Source organism: Octopus bimaculoides, chromosome 22 (genome assembly GCF_001194135.2).
Source record: "Octopus bimaculoides isolate UCB-OBI-ISO-001 chromosome 22, ASM119413v2, whole genome shotgun sequence".
NCBI classification, from domain to species: domain Eukaryota; kingdom Metazoa; phylum Mollusca; class Cephalopoda; order Octopoda; family Octopodidae; genus Octopus; species Octopus bimaculoides.
The window spans coordinates 30,712,774-30,734,204 of NC_069002.1; the positions used below are offsets into that span (position 1 = coordinate 30,712,774).

The 21,431-nt window shown below is 36.1% G+C and overlaps 1 protein-coding gene across 1 annotated transcript in view; it reads left to right on the plus strand.

The window, feature by feature from the left end:
- LOC106873493 (microtubule-actin cross-linking factor 1, isoforms 6/7) overlaps positions 1–21,431 on the plus strand; it is a 102,508-nt gene that overhangs the window by 19,911 nt on the left and 61,166 nt on the right. The window contains exons 10-19 of the mRNA XM_052975688.1: positions 94–195; positions 1,552–1,719; positions 5,386–5,541; positions 7,126–7,320; positions 12,252–12,380; positions 13,770–13,940; positions 15,490–15,645; positions 16,680–16,886; positions 18,910–19,047; positions 20,438–20,488. Of these exons, the coding sequence (XP_052831648.1) occupies positions 94–195; positions 1,552–1,719; positions 5,386–5,541; positions 7,126–7,320; positions 12,252–12,380; positions 13,770–13,940; positions 15,490–15,645; positions 16,680–16,886; positions 18,910–19,047; positions 20,438–20,488 (1,473 nt within the window). The remainder of the gene's footprint in view (positions 1–93; positions 196–1,551; positions 1,720–5,385; positions 5,542–7,125; positions 7,321–12,251; positions 12,381–13,769; positions 13,941–15,489; positions 15,646–16,679; positions 16,887–18,909; positions 19,048–20,437; positions 20,489–21,431) is intronic.

Consider the following 21,431-nt stretch of genomic DNA (forward strand, 5'->3'; position numbering starts at 1 on the left):
ATATATATATGAAAGAGAGGTTAAAGTGAAGGTAACGTTGAGATGATTTGAAAGAGATAAATATAATTTCACTGATAAAAATTTCATTTCCAGGCTATCAGGAGCTGGCTTCCAGTATCACGACAGAAACTTTCTGTCATGAAAGTTCCATCGACAGATAAGGCTGCACTAAGGCACCAAATTGAAGAACTTAAGGTAAGTAAAATGCTGCAGTGTGTTTAATATACACACACATACAGGGTCGTGGTAGCCATGGTTTACTTATCATTCCATCTTTTCAAGCTTCATGTTGCCAGCCAGCAGATGGCTCTGCCATGGGAATCATAAAACAAAGAAATGACAACACTTGCAATTTCCTATATATATATATATAATGCGAGAGAGTTAGGGGTTGAGGGTTCAACCCACTAAGGGATAGTATCTATCCAATATACTGCTGGGAGGGTACCCAATTATTGCTACACTAGTGTTATACCAAGTGCAATAAATGGGAGCAGGTATTCTGTTCATCCTCTGATTCCTTATGTACTTTGTACTTCTATCTGTAAACCCGGTTGGCAAAATAACATGGTTTGTCATAAACATCTGTACTTTGTATTTTTTTTGTCACTTTAGCTATGAATTAAGTTAATGAATTCAACGGGATACACTGTCTGCAAGTAGTTGAGTTCAGCATATTATCCTCCATTTTCTAATTGATATATATTTTTTTTTTTTTTTTTGATTTAATACACATTGCAAAAAGCTACTAATAATTTCATGTTTTTATAGTACTTTAACCAGGAATATTCATGAAATGTGACATGTATCTCCAAGCAATCTTTCCTGCTCTGTTTATGTGTCCTTGCTTTTTAAAATATATATATAAATGCATAAACAAAGCCTGAAAGATTGCTTGGAGATACATGGCACATTTCATGAATATTCCTGCTTAAAGGTTTTATAAAAACACAAAAATATTAGTAGCTCTTCTGGTTGTATATCAATTCGATATTTATTTTTCACTAGATGGGAAACCATTGTTTGCTGATATTACCTGTTTTGGATCCATCCATCCATATATATATATATATACACACATACACACACACACAACACAATGTATGCGATTTAGTTCACAGGTGATCTAAACAATTGGGTACGCTAGGTAAATGTTGTAACAGATTACTGGGGCTCCATGGTTATAACTGGTTATGGTAGTTACAGAGCCATTGCAGATTATTTCCAATGCAGCCGATATATGATTGTTAAACAGGGCATCAAACATTAAGGCAAGGCAAACCTCAAGTCATATACAATATTATCTTGTAATAATATTGTATATGACTTGAGAGGTTTGCCTCGCCTTAATTTTTGATGTCCTGTTTAACTATTATATCTATCTATCTATCTCTATATCTATCTATCTATCTATCTATCTATCTATATATATATATATATATATATATATATATATATATATATATATATATGGACTAATAGAGTAATATATATATATGCATGCTTATATGTTGATATTTTCTAGAAGTTTCTGGCAATTTATTCTTTCAGCTGTTCAAGATGCAGACGCACCCCCATGTAGCTGATGTGGATACCCTCAATCAACACATGACTGCACTGAATGACCTTTCACCTGTGGCAGCAGAATACCTCATGAAGCCTGTCAGTGACATTAATGAACAATGGAACGATCTAATTAAAGGAATTGCTGATCGAGAGGTGGGTAACTGTATCCTTATTGTTTATAAATGCACTGATTAATTAATTCCACTATCCAAGAATTTGAGAGTTCATTAACCCATTGAGTTTCAGGGTGGAACCGTTGGAAACTTTAACATTTAGTGTATCTTGAGAAAGTCTGTGTAGTGGAGTTCATTCCTCTCCGGCAGCAGAATTTAGACTGAGCACTACAGGATAACAAGACCCTCGTGTCAGTTTTACTGTATTGCCATGGTGTGGATCCACAAGTTGTTCCTACTCTGTAATTCTATTAAAGCATGGACTTTATCATTAAGTCTGACATGTAAGAATGAAGTTATCTGGTTAATTTAGAAGTTTGCTCTTATTGACAAGAAGCGGAGAGAACACAGGTTGAGAAGATTCTTTAATCCTGCCAAGATGCAAGACAACCTCTTCAAAGCTGGTGCCATGATAAAATGGATCCAATAAGCTCTGTAAAGTGGTTGGTGATGGGAAAGGGATTCATCTGTCAAAATGAAACGTAATGCATTTTTATGTACCCGTTATTGTAATTCCATTTGCATGAAATTTTCTTTTAAGAATTAGTTGCTTCAATTTTATTATTTTATTGCTGTGATTAATATAGAATTTTATTTTTTTATTCTTTGAACTAATTTCCAACCAGAACTGCCCTTCCTTCACACAAACTCTGTTCCATTCCTTTTCAAAATTGTTCACCACAAAACTCCCCATCTCCTCCCTCAACCCCACCAAACATTCAGTGATGTTAATTTGTTTCTGTTTACTTTCTTTCCTTCATTAACCATCGTTATCTACCTTTTATTTTTTAATTGCCAACTCTGGAAAATTTCTTCAGGAAGAACAGGTAACTGTGATCGGCACCAACAACTGCCTAAACAGCAGTTATCTGTTGTATACACTCACTTTATTCTTCTACACCATTTCACTTTAGAATAATTACAAATTCTAGCAAAAAAAAAAGAAGTTTGGAAAATCTTTTTTTTTTTGTTTCTAGAAATGTCTTTGATCCATAGAATTATAAATAGCTTAGCTTCTTATATGGCCCAAACCTCTCAGATCTGTCAGTTTTCACCCCTTCATTTCATTTTATTCATTCCCCAAACATTGCAGCAATTCTTCATGAAAGAATTTCAATCTTAGTTGTCGGCATTATAATTCTTGTGTGTGTGTGACAGAGAGAGAGAGACATTTTAATGATGATCACCTCCACCAATAAAGTTCTCACCATCTATTTGCTGTCCGATTGACATTCTGTCATCACCCAGTCATTGTTTTGCTTAATTATTACTCCTGGCATGCCAGACAAATTGCTTGGTAGTGTTTTGTCAGTCCTTAGGTTCTGAGCTCAATTTCCACCAAAGTTGATTTTACCTTCTGCCCTTTTGGAGTTAATAAAATAGGCACCAGTTGAGCACTGGGGTCAGTGCAATGCATTTTCGCCTCCCTTCAAAATTTCTGGCCTTGTGCCAAACTTTCAAGCTATTAATACTTCCGGCTATTATGTACTGAGTTCAAATCTCACCATGGTCAGCTTTACGTTTCATCCTTTCAAGGTCGATAAAATAAAGTTCCAGTCAAGTACAGGTACCAATATAATCAACAAAATCATCTCCCTTCAAAGTTGCCGACTTTGTGCCTACGTGAGAAATGATTCTCACTTTCTATGGCAGTGAATTGGGAGAGTTAGTAGACCATTCATCAAACTAGAAATCAACATTTTGTACATTCTTGTTCCGTGTCAACTCATTAATTTGGTACATTTCTCAAAAGATTCATGATATATAACACACTCTCTCCCACCTCTCTCTCTCTCTCTCTCTCTCTCTCTCTCCCCACACACACATTTTATTTATTTCATGCTCACACAGCAATATATATGCTTTGTCAATGTTGCTAGACACACACACACACACACACGGTGCTGTATATGCATAAATATTTTTCTGTATCTGTGTGTATGAGCACCCATTCATGCTCACATTGGTTTATTTATATATATATATATATATATATATATATATATATATATATATATATATATATATATATATATATATACATACATACATATATACGTACATATATATGTATATATATATATATAAGTTTATAAAAGAATTTTATAAACTTTTAAGAGTATGAAATAATTCATTTTTGGAAGAGTGGATCTTGAAGTACACACAAAGCTATAAATGATAGCATGTAGATATTTATTATTTATTTTTCAGTCCAATACCTACATGCTATTATCTGTAACTTTAAGTATGCTTTGAGGTACGCTAATTCAGTACACATACATACATATATATATATATATATATATATATATATATATCCGAGACCTTTGGAAATGTGCTGTGCGTGAGAAGACCCGGCAAGCCAAGTAAGATCGTTTCCAGTGTCCCTGGACTGGCTCTTGTGCGGGTGGCACATGAGATGCACCATTTTGAGCGTGGCCGTTGCCAGTACCGCCTGACTGGCTCCCGTAGGATTTTCGAGTGAGATCGTTGCCAGTGCCCCTGGACTGACCTGTGCGGGTGGCACATAAAAGACACCATTTCGAGCGTGGCCGTTTTCGTGCGGGTGACACGTAAAAGCACCCACTACACTCTCTGAGTGGTTGGCGTTAGGAAGGGCATCCAGCTGTAGAAACTCTGCCAAATTAGATTGGAGCCTGGTGTTGCCATCCGGTTTCACCAGTCCTCAGTCAAATCGTCCAACCCATGCTAGCATGGAAAGCGGACGTTAAACGATGATGATGATATATATATATATATATATATATTAATGTATGTATGTATGTATAAACTTATGTATAGACACCCAATTCATTTATACACACTGCTGAGTGCATTGTCTGAAAATTTTGTTGTATTTGTAATTGTTGAACGTTACAAAGGAAATTCGTTAATGATAATGACCATAACCTTTGGCAATATATTGTGCTTGAAAAGACCTGTCGAGCCAAGTGAGATCGTAGTCGTGGCCGATGCTGGTGTTTCGTAACTGGCATGTAAAAAGCACCCACTACACTCTTGGAGTGGTTGGTATTAGGAAGCGCATCCAGCTGTAGAAACCTTGCCAGATCAGATTGGAACCTGGTACAGCTCCCTGTCTTACCAGTTTTCAGTTAAACTGCCCAACCCATGCCAGCGTGGAAAATAGACATTAAATGATGATGATGATGATGATGATGATGATAGCTATCGGTATTTTTACAGCATGGAGCTTTGCTATAGTCAGCGAAATGAGTGATGGAGAAGAATTTAGGAGTCATTATGAGGAAAGCTGCACCAAAGATATAGTTACATACTTAATATTCATTTTTACTCTGTAATAGTGAATCTGGAAGTGTGTGTGTGTGTATATATATATAGCTCCCATGTAATGGTTGATATCTGCATACTGCAATAGTGAACTAGCAGTAAGTATACATAGCTAGTTGGTACACACACTTTAACATTGTATATACTTCGCTTATGTGTGTGTATACACGCTCTGACAATGAAGCTAACAGCATGAATATCAAATCCATTTTGTTCAAAGTCTAAATTTCAAACAAAAATAAATTTTCATTGAAATATTAATTTTCAATAAACACATGAACTTTGATGTGAAGAACTTGAGTGTGCAATTAATCAAAGGATTTTTATTATTTTTCAGTCCAATTTGAATGAGACCCAAGTAAAAGTCGGAGAAATTGATAATGCCATTGAGAATGTGCTGGGAAGTTTGACTGGCATAAAGACTGACATTGATAGCTTGGATGAGGTGATCGGTGACTCCAAGTGTATTGAAACACAGCTGAAAAAGCTTCAGGTATGGATTATTGTTTTTGAATTTACATTGAATAATAGTTGCCTGTTTGTGTTCCATCTTTGAGTCTCGGTATGACTGAGCTGCAGCAGGTATGGTTAAGATGCTTGCTTCCTAACTACGTGGTTTCAAGTTCAGTCCCACTGGGTGGCACCTTGGATGAGTGACTTCTACTAAAGCTCTAGGCCACCCAGCTTGTGAGTGGATTCGGTAGATGGAAACTGAAAGAAGCCGGTCATACATATATGCATACAGATAGTTGCACCCATATCAGTGACAAGCTGTAAAAGGGAGAGTAAGTCAGCCCTTCTGTCTGTAGACTGGGGCAGATGCTAGAAACCGTTTAGCCTTCTGTGCCAGAGATTTGGTGGAGACGTTGGCAGTAGGACGTTGGATAACCGACAAGGTGGAGGAGTCTTTGATCGATGCCTTGAAGGTTTATTGCTGCCAAGTGGAAGATCTATATCATCAGACAATGATCGGGTATCAATCTGCCAATGAGCTGCTATTGTGGGGCAGTCTCACTATCAACCATGCTTGCTATACTCTTGTACACCATTTGGTACCTGGTGTGAAGGTGGTAATGGTGGGGGTGCTGCCAACTGCCTTACTCACTGATCAAAGTTCAGTGAGTAAGGCAGTTAGTGACACTCTCACCTCCATACTTTAACTTATCATTAAAGAAGGAAAACTGTAGCAGAGACTGAATTCGAAAATGGTAAAATATATACATCTTATGATCCACTTCAGTCTAACAACGTCTTTCTTGAAAAATATGAGTGACAATTGTTTCTAGATTTAGTATGGTGCCACGTAAGTAACGTCCAGTATGTTCTAAAGAAGGTTGGTGTTAATAAAAGCATCTGGTTGTAGAAACCATACCAGACAATTGGAGCCCGGTGCAGCTCTCTGGCTGGTCAGCTCCTGTCAAACTGTCCAACCCATGCCAGCATGGAAAACGGACGCTAATTGATGCTGACGATGAGATTAATTAAAGTCTTAAGAATAGTTATTTGGCTAAGATTGACAAACATAGATGTTTTCCTTCAAAAATTATACTCAGATTGTAGAACCAACACAGATGGATTTAATACCGTGCTGTACATAGTTATTTCCCGTTATGTTCAATTTATACTTAGTTATCTCCCATGATATTAAAGTCGCAGGACCCGTGGAAATTCCATGGCATAAAAGCCACCAATTTGAAAACATTATGTCAGTATATTAAACACAAGGAGCTTCGAAAAATTCTTTTGATATATTCTGCCATTTAATAAGGTATTGCTTATTTGCATCCTTGTAATACGTGCTTTATAGTTTAAGGAAATAAAAGATGAATTAAAAAGATAAAAACATTCATATATATTGATTATGAATAAAATCAATGTTAATTTTTTGTTAAATGTCTGTCCCTTTCTAGGCTCAATTTTTGTCCCCCATTTTTTTTCTGGGATTGGTAAAATAAAAGTAATTATCAGATATCAATGTAGCATTACTTGTCTGTACTTATTTCCTGACGCCTAATCTGTGGTTTGATATCTATGTTTGGAATAGTTTATTTATTTTTCTGATATTCAATAATTCCAGCTGATCCAAGATGATGTAAAGAACCAAAGCTTAACGACTTCCAAGTTAAAGAATGCTGTTGATAATTTGATCTCAAGATCTGGTGATGCTGATTCTCCTCTTCAACGGAAGACAAATGAGGTTTCTAAATTGTTAAGAGAAGTTGAAATCAAAACTAAAGATCAAGAAAACAAGCTTCAAGAAACTCTTCGTTATGTAAGTAATTATTATTATCATTATTAAAGTGGCAAGCTGGTAGAATTGTTAACACGCAGGCGAAATGCTTAGCAATATTTTGTTTGTTGCTATGTTCTGAGCTCAAATTCCGCTGAGGTCAACTTTGCCTTTCATCCTTTTTTGATCGATTAAATAAATACCAGTTACACACTGGGGTTGATGTAATCAACTTAAACCCTTCCCCAAAATTTGAGGCCTTGTGCTTCCAATAGAAAGGATTATTATTATTATTATTATTATTATTATTATTATTATTCAGTAGTTTTATTTTTATAACGTGCTTTCACTTCACTACCGAGCGCAGCTCTGTGCGCCTTGGGTATGTGCTGTGGTTTGCTGTGGTGCTCTTATGTTTACTGTATTGAAAGTGTTTTGCGTAGAATGTGTGCAGTACCCAGTAGTGCAATTTTCTGTATGTTATATATATTTGTAAGTCCTGGTATTTTTGTTATGTATTTGTCTGAATATTTTTTTATTATACCTAAGGCACCTACTATGATAGGAATTGTTTCTGTTTTTAGATTCCACATTCGAGTTATCTCTATTTCCAGGTCTTTGTATTTTGAAAGTTTTTCCATTTCTTTTAGGGAAACGTTGTCATCTGCTGGTATTGATACATCAATTAGAAAGCATTTTTTTTCTTCATGATCTTTGACAACTATATCTGGTCTATTTGCCTTAATTTCTCTATCTGTGTGTATTGGCATATCCCAGAGTATGGTTGCTTTCTCGTTTTCTGTGACCTTTTCTGGCGTGTGTTTATACTATCTTTTTTCTGTTATTATTATTATTATTATTATTATTATTAAGGTAGTGAGCTGGCAGAATCGTTAGCATGCTGGGCGAAATGTTTAGCAGTATTTTGTCTGTCACTACATTCTGAGTTCAAATTCCACCGAGGTTGACTTTGCCCTTCATCCTTTCAGTGTCAATAAAATAAATTCAACTTACGATGAAAGTAAACAAACAAACTTTGTTTTAGAAGCATTGAGATGTATTGAAAGATACAGAAATAAATTTTTTTATTGTCAAACACATGATAATGCTAATAAATATCGTGATCAGGATGAATTATCCATACATAGCAGAAAAATATGTTACCAGCCAGCCATGAGACTCGAACTCACATCCCTGTGATTACGTGTCAAGTGCTTTACCATTGTACCATTTGCATACTGGGGTCACTCCAATTGACTGGCACCCTCACCCCAAAATTTCAGGCTGTGTTCCCATAGTAGAAAGGATTATTATTATTATTAGTATTATGGCAGTGAGTTGGTAGAATCGTTTTTATGCCGGACGAAACATGTACCCAGAAGAAATGCTTAGCAGCATTTCTTCTGGGTACATGTTCCGAGTAAGGTCAACTTTGCCTTTCACCCTTTCATGGTCAATAAAATAAGTACCAGTTGAGTACTAGGGCCAATGTAATAGACTAGTCTATTACAGTGAGAAATTGTCCCCTCCTGCAAAATTTCAGGCCTTGTGGTTATAGTGGAAACGATTATTTTATTATTATTATTATTATGAAGCCTGTTTTCAGCTGAGTCCAAGATACTCTCTGTTAACATTCAGTTGAGTTGAAAACACTCTGCTAAAGGTAAAAATACTTTAGATACTAACAGTTATTGGTACTCGTGAAAGCACAGGTGAAATCACAGTAGGTGGTGGTGGGGGCGGGCGACAGGGTGCAAAGGAGATACCTGTAAGATTATTATAATTGTTTTACAGGTTATTCACTTCAACGTTAGATTTGAAAAAGTTAATTTTTTTTTGTGTTTCGTTTTATATATTTACTTCTATGCCATATTCCAGTCAGTCTGATCACCAGTTATCAGTTAAGGTTCTGGGCTCACAGTCATAAGGTTGTCGTTTCAATTCCTGCACTGGGCTGCGTCTTGTGTCCTTCTGGAGAGCACCTGATTCCACCTTGCTGTTGTCTACCCAGCTGAAGATGTGCATGAGCTGACTACTGGCGTGGTTGTCTCTCTTCCTTCTTGTTGTGACATCCTGGATGTCCTGCTGGGTGGATGAGCTAAAGTTGGCTGGGCAGGTGTCTATCTGTTTATGACTACACAGGCCCCTAAGAAAATTAGTGTAAGCATGGTATATATACTGTCTCTTCTTACTCGTTTGCCAAGTTATAACAAAGCCTTATATATATATATAGCAATAAGAAAATGGAGGGGATTAATAGGTGGTGCTCATCAACTTGCAGACATTGTATTATGTCAATTTACCAGTTTATTTTTCAACTAAGAGGACAATAAAAACAATATACAAACACATATGACATATTGTGTCATATCAGTAATTAAAATTAAAAAGGACATCTAGTGACCGAAACACTAGTGTAATAATAATTGGGTATCCTCCTAGCAGTATATTGGATAGATATTATCCCTTAGTGGGTTGGATTCACAACCCCTAACTTTCTTGGAGTATATATATATATATATATACGTATATATATGTATGTATATAGATTTAGATTGCCTATGTTCAGTCTGTCCACTGCAGGATGAAAGCCTTAGCATATTCTCTACCGAAATCATACTGGTTTGATGAGCTTACCCTGCCACACTGGCACAACATGACTTGGCAGAGGGGTGCAGTCTTTATACTATTACCCAGGAATATATGTAGTATATATATACATACATACACACACACACACACACACACAATAAACTTGACATATCACAGCAAAAAATACTTTCAAACATGACATTCTTCAATAAAAGATACATGTGTATATAAAACTGATTTCTGCAGTTAAAGGTAATGAAATTTTCAATGAGTATATTTGATTTCGTCAGTGAATGGGTTAGTTGCATCCAATAATGTGGTCCGTAATTTGTTAGAAATAGCAGCCAAATCTCCCTCAAATTAGAGGGTACTGTCTTAACCCATTGACTGCAAAATTAAATTTTGTGGTTATTCCAGTAATGGATGTTAAATACCTACCAAACACCCAAAAATATTTTTCTGCAAGTCACGTTGCCTTAATAAACTTGATATATCTCAACACAAAACAGTTTCAAACATGGCATTATTAAAAAAAAGAAACAAACAAATTGGTATATAACACTGATTTCTGCAGTTAATGAAATTTTGAGCATACATATCTGATATCTGTAGTAAATGGGTTTGTTACATTGAATAATGTAGTCCTTAATTTGTTAGAAATAGCAGCTTAATCTTCCTCAAGTCAAAGATTACTATCTTTAACTGTGAAATTAAATTTCGTGGGTTTTTTCCAAAAATGATATCTATCTGCCCAAATATAGAATTGGTATTTTCTGCAAATTGCATTGCCTTGATAAACTTGGCATATCAATAAAAAATACTTTCAAACGTGACATTCCTCAACAAAAGATCTACCTTTCCACTGTTAAAGGTAATGAAATTTTGAGTAGATATATTGGGTTTCTGCTGTAAAAAGGAAAACCACTTTCTCCTCATGTTTTTTTTTCTTGGGACGCCCTTACTGCAAAGACCTGTTTGATGTTATCTCCCCCACCCCCTTCACCAATCACATTAATGACACATCATTGATGAAACTGTTAATTATTCAGCTATTTTAATTACAGTTCTTCACTAACAACTACTGACTATAATTAGATAAATTCATTCCCAGTATTTTTAATTAAACATCTGTAATTTGGTAAACAACACTGCACTGGAATCACTCTGGTTTGGTTTCCTTTATTTTCTTCTAAGTCTTAGTCAAGTCATTGGTTTAGAATATGTTCTACAGAATTCAAAAATAACAAAAGATTTCAAGCATTTTTTTGTTAGGAACTTACTTTCATTTATTTATTTTTAATCTATTCATTACCATATTTTCTGCTGCTAAACATTGTTTCAATTAATTTTGAAAATATCAAGAAATTTAATACAATAACTTCATTATTATTTATTATGCTGGTGTTTGGAACATAAATTAAGGTTAAATTTTGATGGAAGAAAGTTTAAATTAATATCACTTTAAATAAGGAAGTTTGTATCACAGAGCCGAAGACAGTTGCAGGTGGGTTGCTATTAAAAGGGTTAAAGTAAGGAATTTGATGAAGGGCAAACTTTACTATTGGTTGCATGGAAACTAACAATGATTACTTATTTTAAAGTCTTTTGTTACCATGTTTCTGTTTCAATTCATGGTTATTTCAATAACGATGCTAAATACTTTCCTTTCAATCAATTTTGAAAGTAATGAAGAATTTACTATAACTTTGTAGATATTCAGTTGGTGTTTGTAACAGAAGTTAACAGGAAATTTGGGAGAAAGTTTTAATTTAGATCAGTTTGAAACAAAAAGTTTGTAACATAGGACCCAGGGAATCTTGGGCAGGTTGTTAAATGCGAGAATTTCGAAAATATCTTCTATTATTTTTAACTCTGTCTAATATTCATTCTTCTACATAAACATCTGAAGGCATGATGCCATGTTGTGAATAATTAAGCAATATTCCTGCAGAATCATTAGAACTCCTGAAAAATAAAAAAACAAGATGTTTTGCAGTATTTGTTCTGGGTTTTTATATTCTGAGTTTCAAATATCAGAAACAATTATTATTATTATTTGACATGGCTCACATTTGGTTTTATTCCTGGAAGAATTTATGTAACTTTGGATATCCACATGATTTCAATAAGTCTTGAACTGTTCAAAAACCATCTGATTATCTTTCCTATTCTCAAGAAGTGAATCTTCAGTGGAAGCCTTATACCAAATTATGATTATTATTATTATTATTATTTTATTAATTATATCAGTTATTTTGGGTTACAGTTATTCCGTGACTAAATTTACTTTCAAGAGAATATATATTTCTTTAAAGAATTCATTGATTATCCTTAATGGTAATCTTCAATAATTAATATATCTTTTGGTGTTCTGTTTAAAGGTAAAGAAATTCTCTGGTGACGTTGACGATATGCTTCATTGGATTACGGATCTCCGTATGGAACTGAAGTCTCAACCCCCGTTTGGGGCTCTTCCAGAAACAGCCAGAGGACAACTGGATAATTTCATCGTAAGTCTTTTCTCCTCTAATTATGTTTTCCACCTTGTTCATTTAAATTCGACAAATTCAAATTGATTATTGCTTTTTTTCTCAATTTCATTTTAACCCTTTAGTATAGAGAATATTCTGTCTAATTTAATGTTTATTTATTCATACTGGAATTAACCATGCATTATCCCATAACTTTGAGATTTTGATGATGTAACTTGAATTTTAGACTGACATTGTAGAGAAGGTGTGAGAGGCAGGAACTGGCCATTTTGAACCTAAAACAGGTAGAATATTTTGACTGGATATGACCAGCTTAAATACTGTAGAGTTAAAGAAGAAAACATTATTACAGTATAAAAATTATTTACAGATAGTTTACTGGGTGGCACTGGCATTAGTGGGGTCACTTACTTGGCAATCTCCCTTGTGCTGGTGCCATGAATAAAGCACCCAGTACATTTTGTAAAGTGGTTGGTGTTAGAAGGGGCATCCAGCTGTAGAAACTATGCTGAAGCAGACATTGGAGCTTGACATAGTTTTCTGCCTCATTGGAGCCTGTTGACCCATCCAGACCACGCCAGCATGGAACATGGACATTTAATGATGATGGAATTAACCACAGTGGAGGTGCATGGCTTAGTGGTTAGGGGTGTTGGTCTCATGATTGTAAGATTGTGGTTTCCATTCTTGGACCAGGCAGTGTGTTGTGTTCTTGAGCAAAACACTTCATTTCACATTGTTCCGGACTACTCAGATGGTAAAAATGAGTAACACTGTGAAGGACTGGCATCCCATCCAGGAGGGGAATTTATATGTTATTGGAAACCAGGAAACCAGCCCTAATGGGTTGGCATGGGTTGAGAGGAAAACGTTCCCTTACTTCACCTCGTTAACCACCCATTTTTGTTGCTTGCAGATAATTAAGAGCATCATCAACTTGATAAAAACATGCTTAAATTAAAGATTAAAGAGGTTTTGTCTTGGAGCTAATGACATTATGTCATGTGATTGTTATTTTCCCTCCTCTCTGTTAGAGAGGCACTAACACTTTCAGACATGCACACACACACATCACAGGAACTTCTGCCTATCAAATTCAATCACAAGGCTTCGGTCAGCTTGAGGCTATAGCAGAAGACAGTTGCCTGGGACTGAACCTGAAACAATGTGGTTGGGAAGCAAATTTCTTAACCGCACAGTCATGCCTGTGCCTACAAGCATGGCTGCATTTATACATCGTTATATATAAATAAACTATAACGAGTCTTTTATACAGGTATCTTCCACAAGATTTCTACATATAAAAACCATGATAAATATTCCACAGACATTTTTTTTTCGAATAAATGATTTCTTCAGTAAGATAAAAATTTTATTTCTTGTTTGTTTTTGTTTATTTTCTTTTAGAAACGATGTGAAGAACTTGATATCAAAGAAGATTGTGTCAAATCTCTGCAAATAAATGGTCAAGACATGATGGATCGATGCCAACCAGAAAATATTTTCCAACTCAGTGAAAAACTGAAGAAGTTACGAGAAAGATGGCACGAAACGAAGAACAGAACTCTGAGACGAAGAGTAAGTATCACAGAACAGTATTTTATATATATATATATACATATATATATATATATACATATATATATATATATATATGGTTAGGATTCTCTACAGCTGTTTTGGACATATTAGCGTATACACGAATATGCTAATCTTGAACCTAACTTGGCGTCTTTATTATTAAGATACTTTGATTCAAATGAATCATACAAATAATGTGTGTGTGTGTGTGTGTATATATATATGTGTGTGTGTGCATATGGGTGTGTGTCTGTTTTGACATAAGAATTTGGAAACTTTGAGAGAACATGAAATAATTCATTTTTAACTGTGGAGCTCTAAGCAGATAAAGCTATAAATAACGGTATGTAATTATTGGGTTAAAAAGCCCTTTGGATAGAAAGATTTTCAAAAGCTGCCTGTGAGATTTGAACTCACATCTGTAAACATGGCAAATTTTTCTACCATTGTACCAAAGCAATCCTTTGAGTTCCTCAAGCCAGTTTAGAAACTGTTCTTACCAGCGAGGATTGTATGTTGTTGATGTCGTAAGAAATAATAGACTTCGAGAGAGCATTAATTAATTTACTTTTGATAATTGAACTCTCTCCGTTCCTCTCTCTCTCTCTCTCTCTCTCTCATCATGTATCTCCTCTTCAGCAAGATGTCTATTTCTGTCTCTCTGTCACACTCTAACCTTTCATCATCTGGCACAAGATCACCTCCTCCAGTGCCCCCCCCCATCCCCTCTCAATGAACTTTGTCTTGCAAGTTACTTGGTGGCCCCTGCCAGTGCTCGTGCCACGTAAAAAGCACTCGGTCCACTCTGCGGAATGGTTGGTGTTAGGAAGAGCATCCAGCTGTAAAAACCATAAAACCCATGCCAAAACCGACGTGATGCTTGGTGCAATCTTCTGCCTGGCTGGCTCCTGTCAAACTGTCCAACCCATAGTAGCATGGAAGGCTGACATTAAATGATGATGGTGACACATATATGATGGCTGCCTACTCCTTAGACTATCATGACGATCACTGAGTGGGACGTCAGAAAAGCCTGTGTAATGGTTTCAAGTCCAGTACAGCTTGAATGACAACACGACTCTCACTGGCAACACCAAGAAGCCCAGATTCATGCAAAGTACAAGATATCCTGCTCAGTAGAGCAGCAGGTTTTATAGACAAGTTAACTGTCTCCAAGAGGAATGCCATGACAAGGACCAGGGGTCCCTCACTCCCAGTGGACTTACTGTGCCCTCGGACACCAACCCAAGTATTTCTACACCCTGGTACACATATAGATACACATAGACATCTAGATATACAACTACCTCTAAATATTGTCTTGAATCCATTTTTTCATGTGTAAATCTTATAAATTCCTCGTTGTTATATCTTTGATAATATTAAACTCTTTAAGAATGTCATTAACACTCTCAGTGTTGTGAATGTTCTTGCTGTCACAGATGTTCTTGGCATGATGGATGTCCTCAGGCGTCGTGAACGTCGACAAGAATGTCGTAAATATCTTTAATGTTATAATGATGATGAAATTCTTCTTTTATTCCAGGACAAAATGAAAGAACATCTGCAACATGTTGAAGAATTCCACACGACTTTAAAGAAATTCTCTGATTGGTTGAACTCGGCTGAGACGTTGATGCGAGGTTTTAAGTTCCCCAGTAAAATTGTGGAGAAAGTGTGTGAACAAATAAAAGAACATGCTGTAAGTAAATAGCAAATTCACTCGGTATAATTGGTGGGGCATCAGATTTAGTACCTTGTGGTATTCATTTACAATGCTTTTAGTTCTAAGTTCAAATCCTGCCCAAGTTAATTTTGTCTTTCATTTCTCTGGGGTCACTGAAACATCGAGGGTCTCCATTGGTCAAGAATGACCTGACATCTATACATGGATGTGCAGATCTTTCATCTTTTACTTGTTTCTGTCATTGGACTGTGGCCATGCTGGGGCACCGTCTTGAAGGGTTTTAGTCAAACAAACCAATCCTAGCACTTATTTATTTATTTATATATATATTTTTTTATGTCTGGTACTTATTCTATAGGTGTTTTTTGCTGAACTGCTAAGTTACAGGGATGTAAACAAGCCAACACTGGTTCTCAAGTAGACACACGCTCACTTACACTTTCTCACATACACACACAAACTTTCACACACACACACACACACACACTCTCTCTCACACATACACACTCTCACACATACACACTCTGGTGCAGCACTTCGGCTGACCAGCTTCAGTCAACCCGTTTAACTCATGCATAAATGGAAAATGGCTATTAAATGATATTGTATGCAGATGCCACTTTCCCAAGTCATTTTCCATTTTCCCTGCATTCCTTGTGGTATTTGTCTCTTTACATCCTGAGTTCAAATCCCACCAAGGTCAAATTTTGCCCTTTATCATGCATATATTTAACTCTTTAGCATTGAAACCATCCATATCTGGCCAAGATATCCTACTTGTTTTAAGTTCAAACTAGCCAGATCCAACCTCTTACACCTACCCTACAATGTTATTCTAAAAATAAACAATCGCATCAAATTCTCAAAACTATTAGACAATTGTGTGATTAATTAAAAACAATGTGGATAAATAAGGATTACATTTGATAAGGTAATCTGAATGTTGAAGGGTTAAATTACTTCCAGCAATATTTTCCAAGAATTGGTTCAACAGTTTCAAGAAGAATTCGTAACAATTACTGCAATATTCTTTCATTTTTGATTTGCAGGACTTCAAGAAAGATGTTCAGTCATACACAGAGTGGATGCAGAAGTTGGACCGCACCGGTACCTACTTGAAATATTTTGGTAGAAAACAAGACACTATTTACATCAAAAACCTTTTGGTGGGCATCAGGTTACGATGGAAAAAGCTCTTGCGAAGAACTGACGAGAGGGAACGCCTCTTGCAACAATCCTACCACGAAGACAGACGGGTAAGTAAGAAGGATTCTTTGAAGAACTAGTAATTGAATGATAGCGTTAGACAATGGTAATTTATTGAAATATGAGCACAAGCTGTTGCTCCTGATTTATATTTTGGATATTTGTAACCTGTGCTGGTGCCATGTTAAAAGCACCCAATACACTCTGTAAAGTATATTAGGAAGAGCATACAGCTGCAGAAACCATATCAGAACAGACAAAATGGACCCAGGGCAGCTCTGTAGCATTGTCTTATTTCCAGATACTCTCACCTACCCTTATATAATGCAGGGTAGCCATGTATGTTCTCTACAGCAGGATAACTGTGCCTGTTCCTCTGTCATACTTCAGCCTCTCAACACCTAACATAAAAAGCTCCCTTTCTACTCCTCCACTCAGTCAAGAGGGACTTTCCTTTGTCTTGTGAATTTCTCAGATATTTGGCAACCTCACTAGTGCTGGTGCCATGGAAAACAGCACCCGGTACACTGTGTAAGTTGGTTGGCATTAGGAAGAGTATCCAGCCATAGCAACCATGCCAAAGCTGACATTGTAGTTTGATGCCGTCCTCTGGCCCCTGTTAGGTTTTGTTGCACCATCCAACCCATACCAACATACAGGGCTGTGGAGTTGGAGTCGGAGTCGGTAATACCGACTCACAATGTCTTTATTCTTTTATATAAACCAGTTCTAACCTATAGGCCTACTGAAAGTACAAGCGTATGCTTTGAGATATGTAAACCACAATCACTTAATTACATAAAGGGGAGTCGGAGGTGCCAGTAGTACAGAAGTCAGAGTCTGCCAACATGGAATATGGACGTTAAACGATGATATTTTGGGGATTTCCCAAATCTGATATATCTTTCAGTGTCTGTATTATAATAATATGTATTAAGTATATTTACAGTAATACATCTTTGAGTGATTTTACGCTAACGTATATATATATCATAAAGTGATTAATTTTATTGTTAATGAGGTCTATTATTTCTAATGAAACCTCTTTGCTGTATTTTCTGCCATGCAAGTTTAATTTTTCAAACCAAAATTTAAATCTCCCAAAAGAAGTAGGTTGTCTTGTACACCCAAAAAAGATTTGGAAGATCAAAAATTCCATGTGACCTGAAGCAAGATTTGAGAAAATAGTCTTTTTATTCAAAACAAAAGAAATTTTCTTTATAGTCAGGTTCCAACCCAGGTCACAGCAACAAAGTCTACCCACCATACTTCTCGATACATCATCAAGGTCCTGGATACATTCCAGACCAATGTCTGCAATCAAGTTGATGTGTGACAACATTTTCCTCTTCTTACATCACCATGAAGTGGGTCCCACAAGACTAATTTGGATTCTTCCGGTGACCAGATAGTTACAATTGTCTTTGCCTGATCTTCTTGCTAACTTTTGGCAGGTCTCCGTAAAGGCATTCGTTTGTCATATGTTGCTGCCATTTCACCTTTGGGGCCTTTTGTAGAAAGATAATGACGATGTTTGAATGCTCACTCTATATACTATTGTAGTGGCGTGTGTGGCCGCCATCTTGGGAAGTGCCATTGCGCATGTGCAAGGGACTTGCCGTCAGCGGAAGTACCCGGGCACGCATGCGCAAGGCAACAGGTGGAGAGAGAGCAATAGCGTTCGTCCTCTTCTCTATCTAGCAGCGGTCGTGACAACACGTATCCTCCAGTGCTCTCTCAACTCTATACCGACATGTGGTCGAAGCTTCCTTGGTATTCTAGTGGCATACCTGTTCACCCAGGAACGAAACGGCTCTACGCCAACCTAGAATAAATTATTGATCTGTTGTTACCGTTATACCTCGTGTTGTTGTATTTCTGGATTTTAATGATTAATATAAGAACTGGGGAGAGAAGGCCGAGCCGTCATATCTCATCCAATTCTTATAGTATGTTGACTTGAATGCCAGGCAGTGTGGTATTTCTATTTTGGCTAAAACAGGAGATGGTGGGAAACAAAATCTAATCTTTTATATTATTTATCTGTTTTTTTTTTTTGGTCATTTCTTATAGTTTGAAGAATCGTGGAAGGATCTTTGCGATTGGTTAGATTCCAGTGAAGACATGCTGACCTCATTCCTCACGCCACAAGTGCAAGCTTCTCCTCTCACACAAGTCAACAAAATGAAAGAGGAAATGGATGAGCTGAAGGTGAGTTAAGATAAAAAAAAAAGCTAAATTAAGTATACTAATTATTATACTCATTAAAAATTCCTCATTTTCCTTAATTAATTTCATCATTATTTTTTTTGTATTTAAATTTTAACAAATTTCATTACTGTTCATTGAAGTAGTTTCGTCTGATTTATTCATCTGGGTCCCAATTTAATCTAAAAATACAATTAGGCCCCCAAAATATATTGCTAATTCCAGATCTTAGATTTAGTAGAGAGGCTTATGGGTTTTAGGAACCTGAAAATAAAGGATTAAAGACAGTTTTGTCTCCTTTAAAGTTTAACTCTTGATGCTGTGAAAACATTCCATAAATCCTGAAGTTTTATTTTAAATTTATACTTGATATATTCTTAGTGTTGCACTGACTACAGCCTGGTTCTCCCTTGTGCCACTGGGTGGCACATGTTATCTAATTCTCCTTTGTCAAAGTGTGGGGTCTCCCTCATGTGACATTGGGGTTTGCCCTCGTGTGACATTGCGAGTGTCCCTCGTGTAACATTGTGGGTTTGCCCACATTTGACATTGTGAATCTCTCTTGTGTCACAGTATGACATTGTGGTTCTCATTTATGTCACAATGTATGTCTCCCTTGTGTGACATTGTGGATCTCTTGTTATGTCACATTGTAGGTCTGGTCTATCTAGTCTCTACAAACTGGTTTTCATTGTGTCCTTTTGGTGTTGCAGTGACCCCCAACCTCCATCTCTCCAGTGCTACAGTAACCATTTCTTATGATGATGAGTTTTATATCTTCGCATCAACTGATGTGGAATTCTTTAAAGGCATTCAATAAGTTAGAACTGTTTTATCTTCAGTTTCATAAAGTCATTAGAAATAGAATTTATATACGTGTATGTATATTTTATATATATACACACACACACACACACACACACACGTGTGTGTGTGTGTCACACGGTGGTGGGAGACAGACACAAACACATAGATACACACACATATACCATGGGCTTCTTTTCAGTTTCCATCTACAAGTCCATTCACAAGCCCGAGGCTATAGCAGAAGACACTAGGCCAAGGTGCCATGCAGTGGGACCGAACCCGGAACAATGTGCTTGAGAAGCAAGCTCCTTAACCACACACAGCCACCCTCAAACCCCCCACTTTAGTAATTTACCATTATTAAAATTTCTATTTTCTCATTTTAAAATCAGACGAAAGATCAAGTCAACTTTTATTGCTTTTCATTCCTTTCATTCGAGCTTTTTGTTTTCTTCTCTCCTCCACCCCACCCCATCCCCACTACATATGCTACCACCTCTACCCTGCTTTCTTTCTTTCTTTTTTTTTTTTACCTTCCATTTCTCAATTTGTCTTGTTATTGTTGCCTATCTTTTTGATGTCTCAGCCAAAACCAGTGGATATGGAAACCCGTATAAGCCAATTGCTCCACGTTAAGGTATACCAAACCAGTACATATACATATATATATATATATATGCCATTCTGTTTCTTTAGCATGTTGTCAGTCCTGCTTTATATCGATTTGTCTTTGATTATGTTGCATTTAGAATTTCATCCAAACTTTCTTTCTTCTTTATCTTATTTTTTTTTCCATTCCTTATTAAAAAAAAAAAAACCCAAAGTGCTGAAGAAGCACTTCTTAGACAAAGTACGGAGCTGCATGTCACTTCTCAACCTCTTGCATTATTCTGTCTGCAATGTATGTCTGGCACATACTAGCCCAATGCACATTTAGAATTCTTAAAAAGTTTATCATTATTATTATTTTTATTTACTTTTATTTGTTATTTATGGTTTCCATTTTGTTAAACCCATGCATGATATTTTTTTCCTTGTGGGTTTATATCTCTTTTCATTATTTTATATTTCATTTTGTCACGGTTTTTGTGGGATTTCTTTTCACTGTGGGATTTCCTTTTTTCTTGAGGACTTGATTCTTTGGTTATTTAACCCTTTTGATACCAACCCAGCTGAAACTGCCTCTGGTTCTGTAGTACAAATGTCTTGTTTTCATAAGTTCTGAATCAAAATCTTCCACCAAACCTTAGTCACAATTTATGTTCCTAACGCTAGCTTAATAATGACTAAGTTATTTTACTAAATTCTTTGTTATATTTTAAATTAATTGAAAGAAACACAGAACATCTCAACAGCAAAATGGTAACAAAAGGGTTAGAATATATAATAGAGAAACAATTCTTAACCCTTTTGATACCAACCCAGCTGAAACTACCTCTGGCTCTGTAGTACAAATGTCTTGTTTTCAAAAGTTCTGAATTAAAATCTTCCACCAAACCTTAGTCACAATTTATGTTCCTAACACTAGCTGAATGATAACTAAGTTATTTTACTAAATCCTTTGTTGTTGTATTTAAAGT